General features: G+C 37.5%; 1 protein-coding gene across 3 annotated transcripts in view; it reads left to right on the forward strand.

The window, feature by feature from the left end:
* Positions 1 to 18,969, forward strand: part of ASAP2 (ArfGAP with SH3 domain, ankyrin repeat and PH domain 2) — a 97,792-nt gene that overhangs the window by 9,044 nt on the left and 69,779 nt on the right. For all 3 annotated transcript variants that reach the window (XM_064448007.1, XM_064448008.1, XM_064448009.1), the window contains exons 2-3: positions 14,450 to 14,522; positions 18,573 to 18,718. In XM_064448007.1, the coding sequence (XP_064304077.1) occupies positions 14,450 to 14,522; positions 18,573 to 18,718 (219 nt within the window). The remainder of the gene's footprint in view (positions 1 to 14,449; positions 14,523 to 18,572; positions 18,719 to 18,969) is intronic.

An 18,969-nucleotide genomic window follows, 5' to 3' on the forward strand; every position in this document is an offset into this window, starting at 1 on the left:
TGCAAGAAGACAGTACTTTCATGTTTGCTCTTATTTTTTAAGTTGAAGCATAGTCACATGTGCAAGGAGAAATTGTTTACTCTTGCATCGGTACTGGCAATTTCTTATGGAAAACCAGAATTACTGAGAATTGTACTTGTAAAGCTGCAGAGGGTGATTACACCCAGGTTTTATGTAAAGTTAAGATCTCTGCTTTGGTCCATTTTAACTGAGACAGATTCTGCCCCCTCCCCGCCACCCCCCAGCCCCAGCTTGAAAATGTAGTTTAAGTTATGGGACAAACAGAAGTTTGGTTTGTAACTATTGATTTTATTGCAAGCTGATGGTTGCATGTTTCTCCTTTTTTTCCTAGCTTTTTCCCCACACAGTCTCACATTTATTAGCACCAAGGTCAAGCTCTTCTGTATGCAAAATGCTTACAGTATGTAGTTGCTTGGGATAGGGACAGTCATAAGCTGGAAGAGTTTTGGTATTAGATATATGAGATTTTCTGTGATTAAGATGACCACCAGCTTCTTTTATTTGGACTAAATCCATGCTTCTTTCATTAAGTTTACATCAGTGAAGGGATTAAGTGGAGGAGTAAATTTGGCTAGGACACAAGAAAAAGTGGGAACACAAAAAAAAAGTAAGACTTGTAAAATAATAGACAGCTGAAATGCCTAAGAGGTGACAGGAGAATCAGTCAAAAGTGAAGAGCAAGAAAATGGAATGTGACTTAAAGACAAACTGGGAGTCGAGGGAGTCATCCAGAGGCAGAAGTACTGTGATGGTGTATGAGGAGTGGAGGGTGAGGAACTGGCATATAGGCAGAAGTATTAAGGAGGGGATAAGGAAATGCATCAAAAGTCTAAGGAAGTTCAGAGGAATCAGAATTGACAGGAACTGCAAAGGAAGGGGGAGTGCAGCAGTGTTTGTGCAGGAAGCGGGATGAAAACACCAGGCACAGAATGGGGAGGGAGGGCTAATGTGAAAACCATCAGTGTAGTAAGGAGGCAGGTGGGGGTATAGGGGAAGGCATAGTGATGGAGGAAAGTGGATAAGGGTGATACCATATCTACATCCTACCCTGTAGGTTAGGAGAACGGAGGAAGGTTCTGCGTGTTATGCATCCAGAAAATGGGAAACAGGACTAAGTATTATGCAGACTTTATTAGCTGTTGTATATATCTGTGTTTTATCTGGAAGGAGAAAATAATTTACCTGTGGGGGAGAATTTATTGATGGAGGAGCTGAGGTACAGCACTGTAACTGAGTAGCTTTTTTCTTAGGAGCAATGCTGCTTTGCAGGAAATAAGCTTGGGTAGTGTGATTCAGTCCTTTTAATCTAGAGCAGTAGGCTTTGTTTTCAAGTGAGTAGGTGTGGGACAGAATTTGAAAAATTTGCTTCTTTGTACATGTGAACTCTTTTTTCACAAAAATATTTACTATGGAAGTGAGGTACTGTGCAGTGAAGTGTATTTCTTTGGAGTATAATCTTTAAGAGGTGGCCATAAAAGTTAACATGAAAGAACTTATATAAATTGTAGCATCTGACTTGTTAAACCAAGAAGAAACAGAGAATTGAAAGGGAAGGCTGAAACTCTGCTCATTATTGTCATTGAGCAGTACACTCTATAGAACCATCTGCTGTTTGTGGACCCCTCAGCTATCCCTGATTAAAGATCAGATTATCAATGTCATTCTAGTCTGAAATCTATAATTCTGTCTAGGCATTATGCTAAGTATGCATGTAGATACATCAAAACAGATGAAGTGATTAGAGCTGAACAAATTACTCTTCTGTTCCTGAAAGCTTTGTTCTACATTTAGAAGGCATATAGGAAGGGAAAAAAGTGACGAAGTGATGTGAATGTTCATATGGTTTATTTTCTCATGTTTTATGGTTTCTATTCTTTGTTAGTGAAAGGTTTCTTTCCTAGGATGTGGAATTTCAAGGAAACTTAGACTGTATTCTGGGGAAGTCAACTTAGAAACAAATACATTTACTAATCATTTTAAGCCCCTTCAATCAAACAGGATTAGTGTTTGGCTATAGCAGTAGGAGAGGAAATTTCCTTAGCACATGCAAACAGAGAGCCCCTGCTCTGTTGTCACACGCAAAACATGCAGAATAGAGTCTTGCAAAGCACATGTTTTTAATCATTTGTTTGTTTTCCAGAACTGTAGGTGTATGTTACAAAACAACAGAAAAAATACCAGCAGAGTCCTCCTACAGTTTGAGCTCCATGTAGAGTAGATGCTAGCTATGCTGAAAAGAGTAGTATTGAAGAAGCAAGGAAGTAGTAAATCTTTTGTAAGCTGCTTTTGTTTGGTTTCATTCATTCTTTTGCTTAGTTCATTCTCTTCTGTTGTTTAACTGCTTTGGTTATGGATGACAGGCTGTTCATGTATTTTCAGTCATTTTTCTCTGTGCTAGGGATGGAGGAGTAGTGTTAGCCACTGCCTTCCCTGTACCCCAGTCCACATGGATGTGGTCATGTACAAGGACACGTGGTGCTTGGTTACATATAGATTCAAATGTTTGTCTCTTCAGTTTCAGTCAGTCGATTCAGAAGCTGTTTCCTATTTCTTTCAAGAACACAGCAAAAGTGCTGACAGGCCTGGACCTGCTTCTCTGTCCTAAACTGCTTCGATTTTAAATGCAGAAGTTGTTCACTGTTTTGCTTTGGTAGCAGCTGTGTATGAATTTACCTTCCTGATGCTTAGTGATATAGGGAAGTACTGTTTACTCCATTTTATAGATATCTTCTATGTACATAAACTCCCTAATTATTTTGGCAAAGGTCACTCGGGGGCAAGCTTTTATTTTTTCACCAAGTATGATGTAAATGGGTGTTATATATCTACTGTTTGGTACACTAATAATTGTGTGACTTAAGATTCACTTACACTTCTAGGAAGCTGTCCTTAGTGACAGGATTGCCTGAACTGTTAATTTTAGTTACACTTAAAGCTGTTAAAATTCCAGCAGAATTTAAGGTTATTGTTTTCAAGACTGTAATAAAGTCTGGAGATTTCTCTTGTTGGGCACCTAAAATGAATGATGATATATGATGGTTTGGATGCATTCTCTCATTTAAAAACAAATTCCCAAGTGGAAATTCATATACTATTATGTTTATGCATTTATACAACAAGAACTCAAGTTCTTCACCAATAGCTATAGCACGACAAATCATCAACAAAATGAAATCAGTGCAATTTCTTTTTTCCACTTAACAAAAAGAGGAAGACACTGATGTTATGAAATGTTTGCCATAAGTTAGCTAATCTTCTACTTGCATTAGCTGCTGTTAATTATGCTATCACGCAGTTACTTTTTAATGGGGAAAAATGTAGAGATTTTCAAAGGCAGTATACTGAATTGTAGAGATGTTGGAGTGAAAAATCACGGGCTGAAGTCTGGAAGCCACTATAGAATAGAAATAATTTGACAGTGTTTCAAGAGAAAGTGGGTTTTATCATCTGACACTGGGCTTTCCTGTGAGAACTGGTGAATGAAACTGAAAGGTTAACTATACAAAATGTTTTAAATTGTAGAAGGAAATTACTCTCCACTGAAGAAAACTAAGCTGTGGTAATTAATATGCCACCAGTATTATAGGTAGATACCTTTCAGAAATTTCTACCCTAATAGTAGAGGTGTGATGTCTGATGTATTGCTTACTTCTGCTTACCTTAATTTTGACAGCTGCTTCAGTGTTGCCCTAGGAATACTTGGTATATTTGAGGTGATTTGTCTCTGCTGGAGTCCTGTAGTTACCTGCCATTCTTTGCTGGGGGACTGTTATGTCTTAAAAGTTACAGGTATATCATGAACTAGATGAAGTTTGTGTGCCTTTTATTCCCTCTCAGAATGGCCACCTCATATATATATATATATCTGCCAAAGATGTTTGTAATACAGATTTCATTATTTCTGTTAAGACGTTCTCAGAGGTCTGTTAAGACTGAGGATTGATTGTACTGTGTTGCTGTAGACTTTTTTCTTTTCTTGGTTAATTTCTGGTCCCTAGAATTGTTGGATAAATAAAGAAGATAAAGAAAAAGCCAAAGGAGTGCTAGATAGGGAGGGATGGGTCATTTTATGACATCCAGTTGATCTGTCCACACACCACAAAGGTTTTCGTTTTTAGAAGGGTAGAGTAAGTGCATCATATATAGGGAAAACTTACTGTTTAGTTTTTCATCGTTTTATAGAGATTGCAACTGGGATTTCTGCCTGGTTCAAGTAGAGGGTTTGAAGACTACTAAAACCAAATTAGACCATTGATTGGGAACTTTTGAGTGTCTGGAAAGTGCTTCATTTGTTGATTACTCCCATAAATAACTAAAAATTCTCTATTCAAAAAGCTTGTCATATGCAGAAGAAAAGGGCATTATGTTCTGCAAAGATTAGTTCTTGTTGGCTCTGATGGTGTATAAAAGGATTTAATACTAGGGAAAAGAGTACTGAATTGAGAAATCTGCAAAAGGAAAATCCCATCAGCCTAGCTCATCATAAATGCTGTTGAGCAGTACAGGGTGAGGATCAGCCTCTTCCAACAGCTGGGCTGCAAACTTTGATGGATGCTGACAGCAGACAGAAATGCAAAACATGAAGGTAGAGAAAAGTCTCTTTCAGGCTGAGGACCAGAGAATTTTAACACAGGTAAAGGGATGGTAAACTTTACGTGGCGGTTCAAGACAGTCATCACTGGAATTTTATCTTGTTTCTGTTACTTTGTTTTACATAATGATATTCTTAGGATGTTGAAGCATGTAATACTAACTGCGTGGATATGGATGTCAGGAATTGGCCAGTGCAACTGGAAAATTAAACAACAATTAAATAATAAATAAAAGAGTTCTTATTTCCACACCCTTTGTTTAAAACTGAGCCGCTGTAAAGAGTAAGTGCATCAAGTCTGTTACGTTGCTTATGAGATCTGCATTAAAGTCCAGTCATCTTGTCTTTGAAAGCAGATAGCTGCAGTGTTGGTGGTGAAATTATGAAAAGAGGAGGAAAATGTATTTCTCAGTGTAAAATTTGGTTAATGCAGGAGGTGGATGTGTTCTGGAAAAATAGTGGCATAAGTGGACTCTGTTCCTTTCTCTTAGGCAAGAGGTTTTATACAAAAACTCTTGGTGTCTGCCACCTGCTTAAGTATCTGTTGCTTTTCCAACTTTATGTAGCAAGGGAAGCATGTAGAAATTGATCAATGCACAGATACAGCACCTTTTTTTGTCAGTGTGCAGGAGTGTGGTGTAGTGATTTGTATTAATGATGTAACATTTTGTAGGCTCTGAACCTCCAATTTGGGATTTCTCTTTACTGACAGAAGTGGTTTGTTAGAGAATTCTGATTTTTACACATCACTCCTTTGTTTTAATAAAAAATAAAGTAATTGTACAAAGTCATCATGCTCAAGTGGTTTTTTTTTTTTTGTATACAACATACAGCAGTGTCAAATTTTTCCATCTTTTACCGTTGCAACAGCATTACCTTCTACTTACAAGTATTAATTTCCCCAGGCAGTGGTATTACCTCTTTCCACTATGCATACCCTCAGCTGAATGCACAATAGTTTAGAGGCAAAATGTTTACTACATTTTTCTGCCAGATAGACCAGTGCTTGTGCAAACAGATTGCCTTGGCATTGGGCCCACAAGAACCACAAACCCAGATGCTGGAGAAATGCTGCTTTTGTGGAAAGGGACTTTGTAGAGACAATTCTGCCATAAACCCTGTCCTTTTTATTGCATGTCTGTCCCTGCACCTTCGCAGTCTCTTAAAGTAGACAGGTCTCATGCCTAAGAGTTTATTTATAAAAAATAACTGTCATAGCTGCTGTAGAATGTAATGTTCTGGAACATCTCTTCACATGCACACTCCAAATAATTACCCAAAATTAAAGTTTTAAAAATTATTATTCTTTTAGAATATGTTCAGAGGCTAGAATGCCTTGCCCCAGGCTGTGCCTATGAGGTTTTTTTTCCACTCTCTGTATCAGTCCCTCCCTGAATGTGCCAGGTGATCAGTGGAAGGAAACTGGAGAGGATTTGGAAAAGAAACTAATACATGGAGAGAGGAAATGACATACAGTAGGAAAAAAGAAAGAGGATTTTGGAGGGGGATAATGTAATTTAGGAAGTTTTTTACCACCTTCTGTAACAGAAAAGTGGATTGAGGCCAACAGTGTAGCCAGTTCATTTCAGAAATATAACAGAACAGAAATATAACAATCTGAGATAGAATGTCTCTGGATATCTCTGATCTTTTGAGTCAGAGAGGATTAATAACAGCAAGTATCAGATTGCCTGTAAAGATACACCAGAAAAGCCAAGTGATTCTGCTTTCTGGGGCGTGAGCATTCGAAACTTGCTATTGTCTCTTTTTAAACAAGACCAGTCCAGTAAGGCACAAAAGCTGAGTCTTGCTTTGTTGTTTCTACAGTAATTATTTGATCACTTCTCTTTTCCGTGCTAATTAACCAAGTTTCTTCCTGCGTCCTTTTGTTTCTGAAAAGCATGTTCCTCTGTGTTCAGCATCTGCAGCAGCCTTTGGCATTCTTACTTATTCTGAAATACTGGAATGGGTGAAGAAGGATTTATGGCTGTTGAGCAGCCCAATATTTTAATGCAAATTGCTAAAGTGGAAAGTGAGATGAGATTTGGTTTTAAAGATATAATGGTTAAGAAAATTGTTTATATTGGATCTAAAGTCAGTATGTTAATATTTTATTTGTATCTTTGTCAGTTAGATGTGTGGTATGGGGAAGAACACATAGGTTCCTCTCTCCAGGATTATTTTTCAAATTACTTGAGGATTTATTTCCCCAAATTTTGTTACTGCTTTAGCAGTACTTCCAAGCGTTTTTGTTGTTGTTGTTGTTACAACGGACTCTTTATTTATTTCTTAAAACAAAGGAAAGAAAAAAAGAAAAAATTTGGTTACGTTGAGACCTCACAAATTCAAATCCAGTTCTGTGAATACTTTCAGCAAAATCCCCATTCAAATACCCAAAAATGTGAAATAGTTAATTTTAGCCTTTCTAAAATGAAGCTGCTGTGGGTAAGAAGAAAGGAATGTATTAGAGACTTTCAACTCTGTTAAATAAAAAATAGAGCAAAGATGATGGCTGCCTCCTTCCCCTTCCTCCCTCACTACTTCCCACAGTAGGCTGTCCTGAAGTCATGAAGGCACTCGCTCTGAGCTGTGAGAAGTTGAGTCTAGTTTTCTTCTTTCCCTTGTCTGGAGTTAGAAACACGAAGCCCAAGTTTTCTCTTGAGAATAGCCTGTTGGGTTGTGTAATGTTTCTGGTTGAGAGCCTCTCAGTCTTTTTGAACTGATCTGTGGAAACTGGGAGATTATCCTGGGAATGATGTGCGTGTGCTTGCTGCCCTAAGCATCTGCTGTTGGCCACTAGCGGTAGAAGGTATCAGGTTAAGTGGAGTGTTCATCTGACCCAGCATGACTATTTTTTCTGTTCCTCTACAGATAAATAATTATTTTCTGGGCCACAAAGATATAAGACACTGGTGTAAGGATGCTTGCATAAGATAAAGACCCAGACTTCTGTAAGTTTGGCACAAAAGATGTTTAATGAACATCTAACCACTAGAGCCTGGGGACTCTCCATTTATGCTGCTACTGCCCTGTTCTTCCCCATACCCTTTGGTTCAGTAAAAGGTGCCAAAATCATCTTCAGGATGTTCAGTTACTCAGTTTCTGCCTTCCTGCTTTTTTTTCCTCGCCCGATTAAATACGATAAAAACAGAAGAGTTTGTTTTCCCCCACTCCACTGAAAAGAGCAAATAATGCATTCATTTTTTTTTGTGCCAGCTTGAAATGTATTAAATTTATTTATTAATTTGAGGCAATACCCATTCCAGGAGAGCAAAGCCTGCATATTGCACAGACGTATTTAGACAATATCAACTTTTGGACTGATGCTAGTTCTGAGGTTCTTTTTTGGGGGAAGCAGCAATGAAATATTTGAACATTGTATTTCTCAGTGGGCTGAAATCTTTCTAGGCAATGTGAAATGGATCTGAACAGCATTATTATTGTTGTTGTTATTTATTATTTTAAAGGATCAGGGCGAATTGTGGCATATGAAGTAGGATGTAGAATAACATTTCAGGAAGTTTCAAGTAACCTCAGACTAATTTCTTCCTGGTAAGATGGGTTTGGTTCTGATTAGTTGGCACATTTTATTGTTCAGAGTAGAAAGCTTTGAAGCAGTTAAAATGGAAATTGGCCTTTGGCAAGTGAAACTGCACCTTGTTCCTACATGAGGATAAAAGCTTTGCTACTGATCACTGGTAGTTGAGTCCTTTCTCTAGTGCTCATTTTAAAAGCTGTGTTTTCTTCTGTTTACTTTGGTATGCTTGTCCTCGTCCCTAGTATAGTTATTACAGATGAGTTTGTTGCTAAATTCTCATCAGGCATATAGAACTTCAAAATATTTTGTGTAATGATTTGAATTGTCTCTTCTAAACTCTATATGGGCCTCAGAAATGCATTTAGTTCATTATTGTAATTTTGAAATTTTCAGCCTGTGGCACACCAAATACCTAACGCTTGTATTACTGAATTCCTCGTGAAAAATATATTAGCAGTGTGTCCAAAGTGTATTTGTGATGGGTGCCAAAATCTTAGCTGTAACTTGCTGGGAAAAAAACAACATGAATTACAATTTTTTTTTAAAAAAATTTACATATTGCAGGTAATCTTAGGGTTGTGGGTTTTTTTGTGGTATATATGATAATCTGTGGTAACTGCACAGAAAGATAAACTGATTGAAGATACAGCAAGAAAAATGAAAAATTTAGATTTTTCAAGCGTAGCAAACAAACAGACATCTTCTATAATTGTTTTCACTGTTTAGTCTTAGGTTGTAAGGTAAAACAGTTTTCAAACTAAATCATGATTCTATGCCATTTTAAGAGAGATTAGCTAAGCGTTTTGAAGAATACTGATATGATCCTCAGATCTGATAATAAATTTCCTAATGTTCATGTATTTTAATCCAGTATTGCCATTTACTTAGAAGCCTTGAAATTCATGTCAAAAGAACAAGATCAGTACCAGGCTGATCATAGGATCCCTGTTTTAGATTTGTCAAACAAATGAACTCTGTGATCTCCGGATATGTTACAGCAACACCACATAGATTCTGATGTAAAAAGTAATTTACCTTCAGAGTGGTTTCACAAGATTAACATTAGAAGTCACACAAAAGTAACTGAACAGAAAACATAAATAATGTGTTCAGAAAAATACTGCAATGACAAGGGCATGCTCAAGAAGGTCACTTCTGAGTTTATGTTTCAGTTCACGCTGCATAGCACCACTTCTACAATAATGTAGCTTCTTTTCTAATGTACTGTATAGATTTTGGGTTTTTTTCCCCTAAATTAGAGCTATATTTACTGTTTTTAACAAGAGGGAAATCTGAGTGCTAGTCAGTAGAAACTGAGTGGGACTATGAAAATTATTTATATGGCCTCTTTGACTACATTGTGCTGAAATAAACAGATGCCAAAATAAACAGCCTTGCAATAGAATTTTCTGAGTCAAGACTAGAAGCATTACATGAGAGGACAAAATGATCCCACCATATGAATTACGTGGTCACTTTTCTTCTGGTTTAGACATTTACTGGATATTTTAAGTGGGTGTAAAAAAAAATGCCAGAATATGCAACATCAGAAGCCATTTTAAACGTTGCTGCTTCTGACACTGTACTGAAAGTGCACAGAGCAGTTGAATTAGGGGAGGGTAGCATTTTGGCATGGGTGTGTGCATCGGTGTAGTGTGTATATTTATGAAACATACAGGATTAGAAATTCTAAGTATAATAAAGCTACAGCTGTATTTAAACTGATTTCTAAGTGCTATGGTTTAGACAAAGAAAATATGAAGAACAGTACTAAAGGCAAAGAGCTGACATTTTCAAGTTTCATGCTGAAATTACTCCCTTGAAACACTAGGTGTGAATAAGCACCAATGTCTTTCAATTAAATGAAGGCAAAGTCCACCTCCCTATTTTTTGATCTACAAGCAAGACTAAAATACAGTATTAAAGATGCAAAGTGTTTCAGTATTTTGTCCACTAGTCCATAGGCATACGTAGCCATGCTTAAATGCAGAATTATCAAAAGATTTCAAAGGAATGGAGGACTAGAAGAAGTCTCCTACAGTAGCAAGTCTAGTTTCTTACCACAATGGGAAACAACATAATATTATTTCATAAATTTATTCAGGTCCCTCTTAAAATGGCTAGATATATTACCCTTTATCTCCTGTTTGGAAACCTTTCCAGATTTGGATTTGTTTTTTCCAATTTCTAGTCACGGTTTGTTCAGGTACAGCTTTTATTCAGCTGTTCTTATGCTAATGTTGTTTTTTAGCTTAAATATTTCTTGGTGTTTTTCCCTTTTTCCTCTTTGTTACCACCAGTAAGGAATTTAGGTAGGACCCTTTCCGTTTGGGAGAGAGGAGGCTACCTACAGCTTGTCTGTCAGGGTAACTGAACAAGCACAAGGTATGGCCAGTCAGTGCCATATTATCCAAACAAAATCAAATTGATCATTCGTTGCCTAGATAATAGCCCAAACACCCTTGGGAGACTGGGGATTGTTTCAATAAGGCAGCCTGTTCCTCCTACATTTTGTCCTTTTTAATTTTTGAAAAATATTTATTTAAGCATTTTGCGCTTTTTATATATTTGTGTAATGGGCACATTTCAGTTCCCTCTAGCTATCTGCCTGAGCTAGCCAATTTTAAGTTTGCTACAGCATATTCCCAGTAATATAATTGCAAAACCACAGCACTTCAAGAAAGAATTTTTATTCCATTCCATACTTCACATACCGGTGGATGAAAGCAGCACCTACATTGCCTCCCATTTTGTGTGTGTAATTTTTCTCTTAAGTGTTATCAGAGTCAGAAATCCAGTGGTTCAGAGAGACATGTAAGCCGTCAAGACCAACATTTTGAACCTACATGCTTTTTGCATTTCAAAGAGTATGTAGTATTCAGTGACTTCTTTGTTTTTTATGTTTGTTTCCATGTCTTTGGTGGAAGGAGATCTCCAGTATCTTCATGTTGGTTTTTTTTTTTTTTTTGGTTTGTTTTTTTTTTTTCCTGGCTGTATCACCTTAGCACTCTGCGGTGATTCTGCAATCATCTGGTAAGCCAAACACCTTTATCCTCCTTAGTTTTTTCTTACTCATCTACCAGTTCCTGTATGTATTTTCCCTTTGGATACACAATTTTGCAGTCTTCACTGTTGAATTTCTTCCCATTCTCATTAATCACATCAATGAGTTGAATCAACAATAAACCACTAATTTTTAAAGAATGAAACATAGTTTATTTTTGTGACAGTTTGTTCTTTTAGTTTTATGTGCAAATACAATTCATGGAGTACTGACTGTCACAAGTTACTTCAATTCCTCGCTTTTTTTGTTTGTTTCTTTTTTGATTGGGAGAAGGAAGAAATAATAAGTTGAGTCCATGTTGCCCTGATATAATGGTAGGATACTTTGCTATTGGGATAATTTTTCTCTGTTTTTCATGGCTTTGGAGTGGATCATCTCTTGAACAGAAGCTGAGCCAAGTCCTCAGCTAGCAAAGCCAGCGTAAAGTCAGTGTTAGTCAAGGTGGTATTTAGCCTGCTTCAGTCATATTGGTTCCCTGGATGTTTCAGCATCATTCTACAGACTCAGTGTCTGCTATCACCATAAAAATGAGGTAGCAGTTTCCAGACAAACTGAATTTACAAAGCCTGTTCTATTAGGGTGAATGAAATGTGAAGAAATGTTGAGACTAATGTAATGCTAAGGGTTAAAAGAAAATGTAGCTGGTAGAGATAAGTGCTCACCACACTCACGCAGCTATTGAATTCTTATTTGGAAATGTTCCTGGAAGGTTCTTCAGCAGGAGCACCTGGGTATGTCGGTACTCATACCCAACATACCTCCTACTCATTCTGCTTTTCCCATTGCCTTTTCCATTGGGTTGTGTTGTATCAAGGGGCTGCCTGGTAGGCAGAGCTGAAAAGTTGACCCAACTGAAAAATGACTTTTTTTTTTCCCCTTTGCATCATTTTAAATACAGATCGCTTCTCTCTTGCAGTTTATGACGCATCCCCACAAGTACTTGCACTGGTACAGCTGAAAAGGCAGGACCCTAAGAAGTCTAAGCTGGCAGTCCTGTATGTTTTCACCACATTAGGGCTTTAGGTTTTGCTTGTTCTGTTGCCTTCAATATTGCCTGTGTGGTTTTTTGTTGTTTTTGGTTTTTTTTTTATCCTTCCTTGTTTTGAATTTTTATGTGGACCAGCTGGCTGAGGTAGCTTGATGCTTGAATTGCCATTGCTGGTGCGTTAGGGGCATTAGCTATCATTTCTCTTGGACCCTGGCTATGCTGTGCCTTATGGGTTTGCTCTTCTACTGCCTAATCCCAGTGAAAGCAGGAGTTGGTTATGAGGAGTTGCAAACCAAAATGATGAATTTGGTTGAGGAACAGAACTTGAAGATTTTCCCTTACTGAGAGTCTGTGCTTTCTGACTAAGGCAGTTGTGGGCCAGAAGGTTTTAAGAATCCATAGGTCTATCTGGATCCCTGACCACAGAGGTATAAGTGGTTCATAATTCATCCAATGCATTTGTTCTTCCAACACTTTTATTAAGAAGTACTGTCGTCTTTCTTTTCTTCTCTCCTTCCCCCAAACTAAGGTGCAGAGATTAAATAATTTATCAACTGCACACACAAAAATCTGGGACTTAGCTGGGAACTGGATCTATAAATTTTAAGTCTCTGGCTGTTAGCCGTCTCTTTGGAATGTTATTTGTAATGCTTGTAGTTGGAGACATTCTTTTTGCTATGTCTCTGAGAGGCTAATTGCCCTTTGATGCAGTTGTCGATGGAATTATTCCTCTGCAGTCAGCTGATCGGATGGTACTTTTCTGAGGTTATTTTTAGAAATAATTGAATACACAATGAGGGAGTTACTTTGTGTACTCTCATCCAAACAGGGGACTAATCTAACCTTTGAGATGGCACTGGGTACAGGTTTGTTACAGTGGATGCAATTCAAATTGCTGAAGGGGATAAACAGAGCTCTGTGTGTGACTTTTATGGGTTTTCTTACATTTTTATTTATCCCCTTCCTCTGTACTTCAGAATTCCAGGTAAAAAGGTCTCTGTACTTCTCCTTGTAATGTATTTCAGATGCAACCTATAAAGATGCTGGAGGTAAAACTTCCAATGGGTAGAGCAGAACCATGACACTGTAACATTAAGGCAACATCTAAATCTGTTGGTTTCCATGGAATGCTGCAAAGATTTTGCCCAGCGATTTGTGGTCTGAATGGATTCAGTTTAAGAATACTCCCATAAATATGAGGGATAATATTTCTTTTTGCATTCAGTATGTTAAAATAATTGGATAGGGTCCTAGGGAGTGACTTCTCTGCATCATTTTTCTTACACAACTTATTAACAATAAAACAGTGGTAGGTCAGATGTGTAGCTGCTGCAATTTACTGGAATCTTTTGAATGAAAACTGGAATGAATTTGGTGCTTTTTGTTTGCTTTTTTAGCATATGCCATGCTAAACAGCTCTTGGCATACTATAATTTCTAGTGTTCAGTATTGTTCTTCAGTATAGTCTAAAGACATCACCATCTCTGGAACTCATACTTAAATTTTGTTGCACTTTCACAAAGGTTTGTGTTTGTTTTGTTTTGTTTGAATCATTTGTATAAATATTTTTGCTTATCTGGAACAATTGAACATTTTTGGGTCTGCCTATGTTTTACTTCAGTAAGCAAAACAGTTGCCTGCTACCACTTCTTTCTTTGAAATAAATTGGTTATAAGTGCTTAAGTATTCCAGACAGGATTTAAACTTGAATTTTATGTTGTGTTGGTGAAAGCTTTGCCTCGTGATAAAATGTGTGAAAGATATTTGAGAGATACACAGTTTATTTTCTTTGGCATAGCAGTGAAAAAGTTCATATGGTTGGGATTGCAATTAATTAACTTAATTTTCCAGGAAAACTGAAATTAAATTCCACTTTCAATAGTCTGCCTGGGAAAGTGGTATTGCTTGTTTTTTCAGCAGTGTCAGAATGTACGATAGGTTGAAACTGCTTTAAGCTTCTTTAATAATTTAACATAGGAAGAAGATATTGTGTAAATAGTTTCATTTTAGATCGTGCTGGGTGTACGTGATGCTGGTCATCAGCAAAAGAGGGAAGATGTATTTTTGTGGAGAATGGGACAGAATAGGTTGTATGGATGGGGGTGGGAGCAACAGGCAAGTCATTTATTAATTACAGAAATAAAATTAATTAATGTAATAGTGTTATAATTACAGAAGGTTTCCAGGGAACAGGTTTACCAGAGGACAATCCAGTATTTCACATTTAATTTTTCTCTTTTGTTTTAGGCTCTGGATGTTGACCGGACTGTTCTCTATAAAATGAAAAAATCGGTCAAAGCCATAAACATATCTGGTCTGGGTAAGTGCATAGTAATTCCTGGTAGTTTATATTCGTGAAATTGGAGGATTTAAACAGTCAGCTGTCTTACTGAATCAGAAAGAGCTACATGGGTAACTCTGAGAAGAGAAAAATGTACATTTTAAACAGCAGTCTTGAACTAGCTGCTTTATCATGAGCTCAGTAAGGATGAAATTTTGTGAGGTAGCTGAACCAGTCAAGCTGTCATACTGCTACCAAGTGGGAAGCTGTGCTCTCCTCTTCCCACCAGGTCTGGGCTACCTGTTCCTTATGCCATCCCTGGTGCTTGGCAGATCCCTAGGTGAGATTTTTAGCTCAAATAAAGCTGCGTACACAGTGAAATCAATTTAGCTGGAATTAGATGAGCACCTGAAATGGTAAGGCATATGTATCATCGAGAGCTGAGGGCATGGGAGGGGTGAAATTAGTCTCTTTTGGCAGCAGTAAGAAGCTACATTGGCTCTACTGCTTGGTGAAACCTCACCCTTCCTGGTGTCTTCCAGTTATGCATGTTGAGAACTTCATGACTAGAGAGGGATGATGAGCTGCAATTTTTTATTGTCATGATGTACAAAGTCAGATATTTCTCTTTCAATGCTGATGATAATACAAAGAACTATTGCTGCGTGCATTTTTATATGTGTGCCAATCTCAAGAGTTTTATGTGTTTATCTCCTTTGAAAAAATAACTGAAGCTTTTGTTTTTGTGGATCAGCAGCATTTTGTGAATAAGAAACAGCATTTTGTTGGCTTTTGTTCTCACTTTGCAGTTTATAGCAATTAGAGCTAACAAAACCTATATTATATGCAAAATAGATAGGCCTGGCAACCTTGGAGAGCCACCAATATCTGAAAGAACTTGTGGGCATGTTGGTGTTCAGATATAAGGTTATAACAAAAACTGCTGTTGTGGTATAATCCTTATCAGCTAGTTGAAAGCAAGTTACTTCTTGCCTCATGTAATGAAGCTGTTATCTTTGGATCATGGAGGGTCCAGTTTAAGATTCATCTGGAGCTGTGTCATCTGTTACATATTTATTTGGCACCCTTTCTTCTGTTTTTTTGGTTGGTTTTTTTTTTTTTATTGGGTTTGGGTTTTTTTTATTTTTGAGTGCCTGACTGTGCCTCATAATCAGTGTACTTGTTAGAGCATTATAGCAAATCACAACGGTTTTTGCATAAAACCAGTACCTTGACTAGTTTTTAAATTCATGCTGCCCAATCTTGACAATAAAGCTCTGGAGGCATTTCTCTTCCACCAGGAGAAACATCACTCACCCAGACACTTGCCAGGCCCTGGGGGTTCTTTTGACAAAACAAAAACTGTGGCCCTGCATTCATAAGAACACAGTTACTGAATTTTTAATATAGGTTCCCTGAGTATTAAGTATACATGTTTTGGCTTTCTTTTTAAATGTGTGTATTTAGAAACCATTATGGATGATTAGAAGATAGTGACTCCAATTTGTATATAATTTAGTTTCCTACTTAAAAAAACCCTCTAAACCCTTTAACAAACCTGGCTCAGATTTCTTTTTTTTTTATAGATTCCAAACCTTTTGTTTGTAGAGAAACACTTAAAATCCATTAGCAAGGAGCCACAGGGCAGGGAGAGCATTTTTGAGGGTTCTGTGAAAAAGTATCATTTCATGTTCTTTGGAAGCTTTGTGGACTACCAGCTCTGCTAATAGTATTGCTACAGTAATCATCATTCATGAATCATATATATCAATATATATTATATATTTTCATGCATACATATGAAACATATATATAATAATGTATCAATAATCATCATGTATCATCATTCTGGGGAATGTCTCAGAACTGTTGTTGAGCTGCTGATTTGTTGGCTCTGTTTAATGTGATATAGATCCAGCAGAATGGTCCCTAGGATGGTGAGGAATAGAAAACTTTCGGGGATGCTTTATGGAATATAAAGCTTTTGCTTACTAAGGTAAAAAGTCAGCATGGTTCAGCTGCTGATTGCACATCTAACTACAACAGTTAATGGTAGCAGCCTTTTCACCTTGTTTTCATGCAGTGGCAGCCTTCTCTTTTTGCTGTATGAACTGTGCCCTGACCTCCACCTTCACCTGGGTTCAAATATGCTAAGCTGGATGCAGGAAGCAGTAAGAATGCAGAAAGCAATATGGAAATAATTCACCTCACTGGGGAGCTGTGTGAGCTAGAGGAGTTGTGACCTGCCGCATCCTGTTTTTTAGTCTGTGCCAGTTCGTTCAAAGCTTGTTCAGGTGTGCTTACATCACTCAGTAGTATTAGTTGAACATCCTTACTTCATCCTACAGCTCAAGTAGCAAAAAGTTTGGTACGTGCTCAGCCCCTGCTGTTGATGCTAAGGAGAAATAAGTATAGTTCAGTGCTAGGACTTAGTTTTTAAACTGAATGTCTATACGCAAACTACCTTTTACAGGCTGCAAATTCAAGCACTCAAGGTAGAAACTTGTAGGACTAATGCCATCTGTGTAACTTCAGTTCTGTGTGTACATTATGGCAGTCTTTAACTGCACGATATTATACCACTACTCCACAGGGTTTTAGTTTCATATGTTGGAAATTAAATCTGTAGCTACTTGAGAAATAAAGTTCTTGAATGGCTGTCCAAATAGGAATGTGAACAGACAGGCTTGTTGTTAAGTTGGAGCATGCTAGGTTTATTGAACAGGTTGTATAACTATTTCATAGAAATTTGGAGAATGGTTTGGATTTTGAATATGTCGACATATACAAATGGGTTTGAGATGAAACTGGATCATTGCTTGTTTGAACAGATTGATCCTCTCTAAATAATCTTCAGGGTTTATGCTGGTTTCCTGTAATGTCCAAGAAAGGGTCTTTGTTCTTATTAATGCATAATTTGTTTTCTAGGGAGCGGTTTTTTTTTCCTGACTTCCTTTGAAGTGTTAGAAATTGGCCACGGCTAGAATAAGAAATAGGCAACATTAACTTTCTCAGGTGCCAACTTGGTGTGCTTTGTCCATGTGCTCAAGCTTGACATGGTTACTAAGCTTGGGTTCAGAAAGACCTGGTTTTATTCCACAGATCAAATTGGCAGGGGCTTTTTATGCCTGTCTACACAAGCAAGTAATCTGGTGTCCTAGGAGTGAATCAGTACGTCAAAGTGGTTAAGACTTAGGCCCTTCGGATTTCCTTTCTGTTTGGATCAGGGAAACTTGCTTTAGGCCTGACTTTCATCTCATTCCCTGGGTTGAATAATCCCACAACATGTGCAGCTCAGAGCTTTCTGAAGGGCGGAAACATTAGGTGTGTGCTGGATGACTTGCACTGGTGCAGCCCACAGTGTGATTCAGAACCTGCTGTCTCCGTTAAGCACTGGATCGCTTCTGGGGCAGAGCTTCTGGTTTCATTGTCTTGGAAATTAATCTAATTGTCGTGAACCAAAACTGCTTTAAGAACTGAACTGGCCTGTGGTAAATGCAGACTGCTACGATTTGCTTCAGATCTCCTCTGCTGCTCTGAGTCGCAGAGTGAACGTAGATGAGGGTTTTGACCTCATCTGTAATGTAGTTTGCAGTCCCATTTCCTAAGATGACCTGAGAGTCGTATTTGATCTATTGCCTTCTGTTGTAGAGATCCAGGGCTCTGCCAACACACTTGATCTCTTCTGTTTCTTTGTTCAGGATGCAGCTAAACGTAATGGCACACTGTGAAAATTAGAAAGAGTTAATGAACTTCTAGAGTTTTTTATTATAGGAGTTGGGATTTGTTATGCGGTTTCCGGTATGGTGCAGAGATATTGTGGGTCTTTCTAGAGAGGATACCTGTCAGATGATTTTCTTGATGACACAGTCCTTTGTATAGCATGTGGATAGATTAACGTAAACCAGAATTAGTGAGATACGTCATACTTCTGGCATATCAGCATTAAAATACAAATAATAAATTTTTATTGCATCAAGTAAACATTTTTAGCAAGAAATTGGAAAAGTTTTTTTTAAAAAAAAACAATTGTAATTTCAGTAACCTTTTATCTACTGATGATATTTTCATGTTTTGCTCTTTTTGAAGCTCACGTGGAAAATGAAGAACAGTATACACAAGCACTGGAGAAATTCGGAGGCAACTGTGTTTGCAGGGATGACCCAGATTTGGGAACAGCGTTTTTAAAATTTTCTGTGTTTACAAAGGAATTAACTGCACTCTTCAAAAATTTGGTAAGAATTACTGAAGAAAAACATGTTGAAATTTTAAGGCCATTACAAAGGCTGTATTTCTGAAGTATAACAGCTCTTCATATTGAAGGCAATTTGTGTTTTAGCAAGCACTGTTCTTAAAAAATTCTCGGCTTAGGAAAATGTCTCATGCCTTAGCCTTTCCCTTGCAAAACTCAAAACTCAGAAAACCAAACAAAAAAAACCAAAAAAAAAAAAGAAAAACCAACAAAAAACCAAAACCCAAACCAAAA

The sequence above is a fragment of the Phalacrocorax carbo genome, chromosome 3 (assembly GCF_963921805.1).
Source record: "Phalacrocorax carbo chromosome 3, bPhaCar2.1, whole genome shotgun sequence".
Lineage (NCBI taxonomy): Eukaryota > Metazoa > Chordata > Aves > Suliformes > Phalacrocoracidae > Phalacrocorax > Phalacrocorax carbo.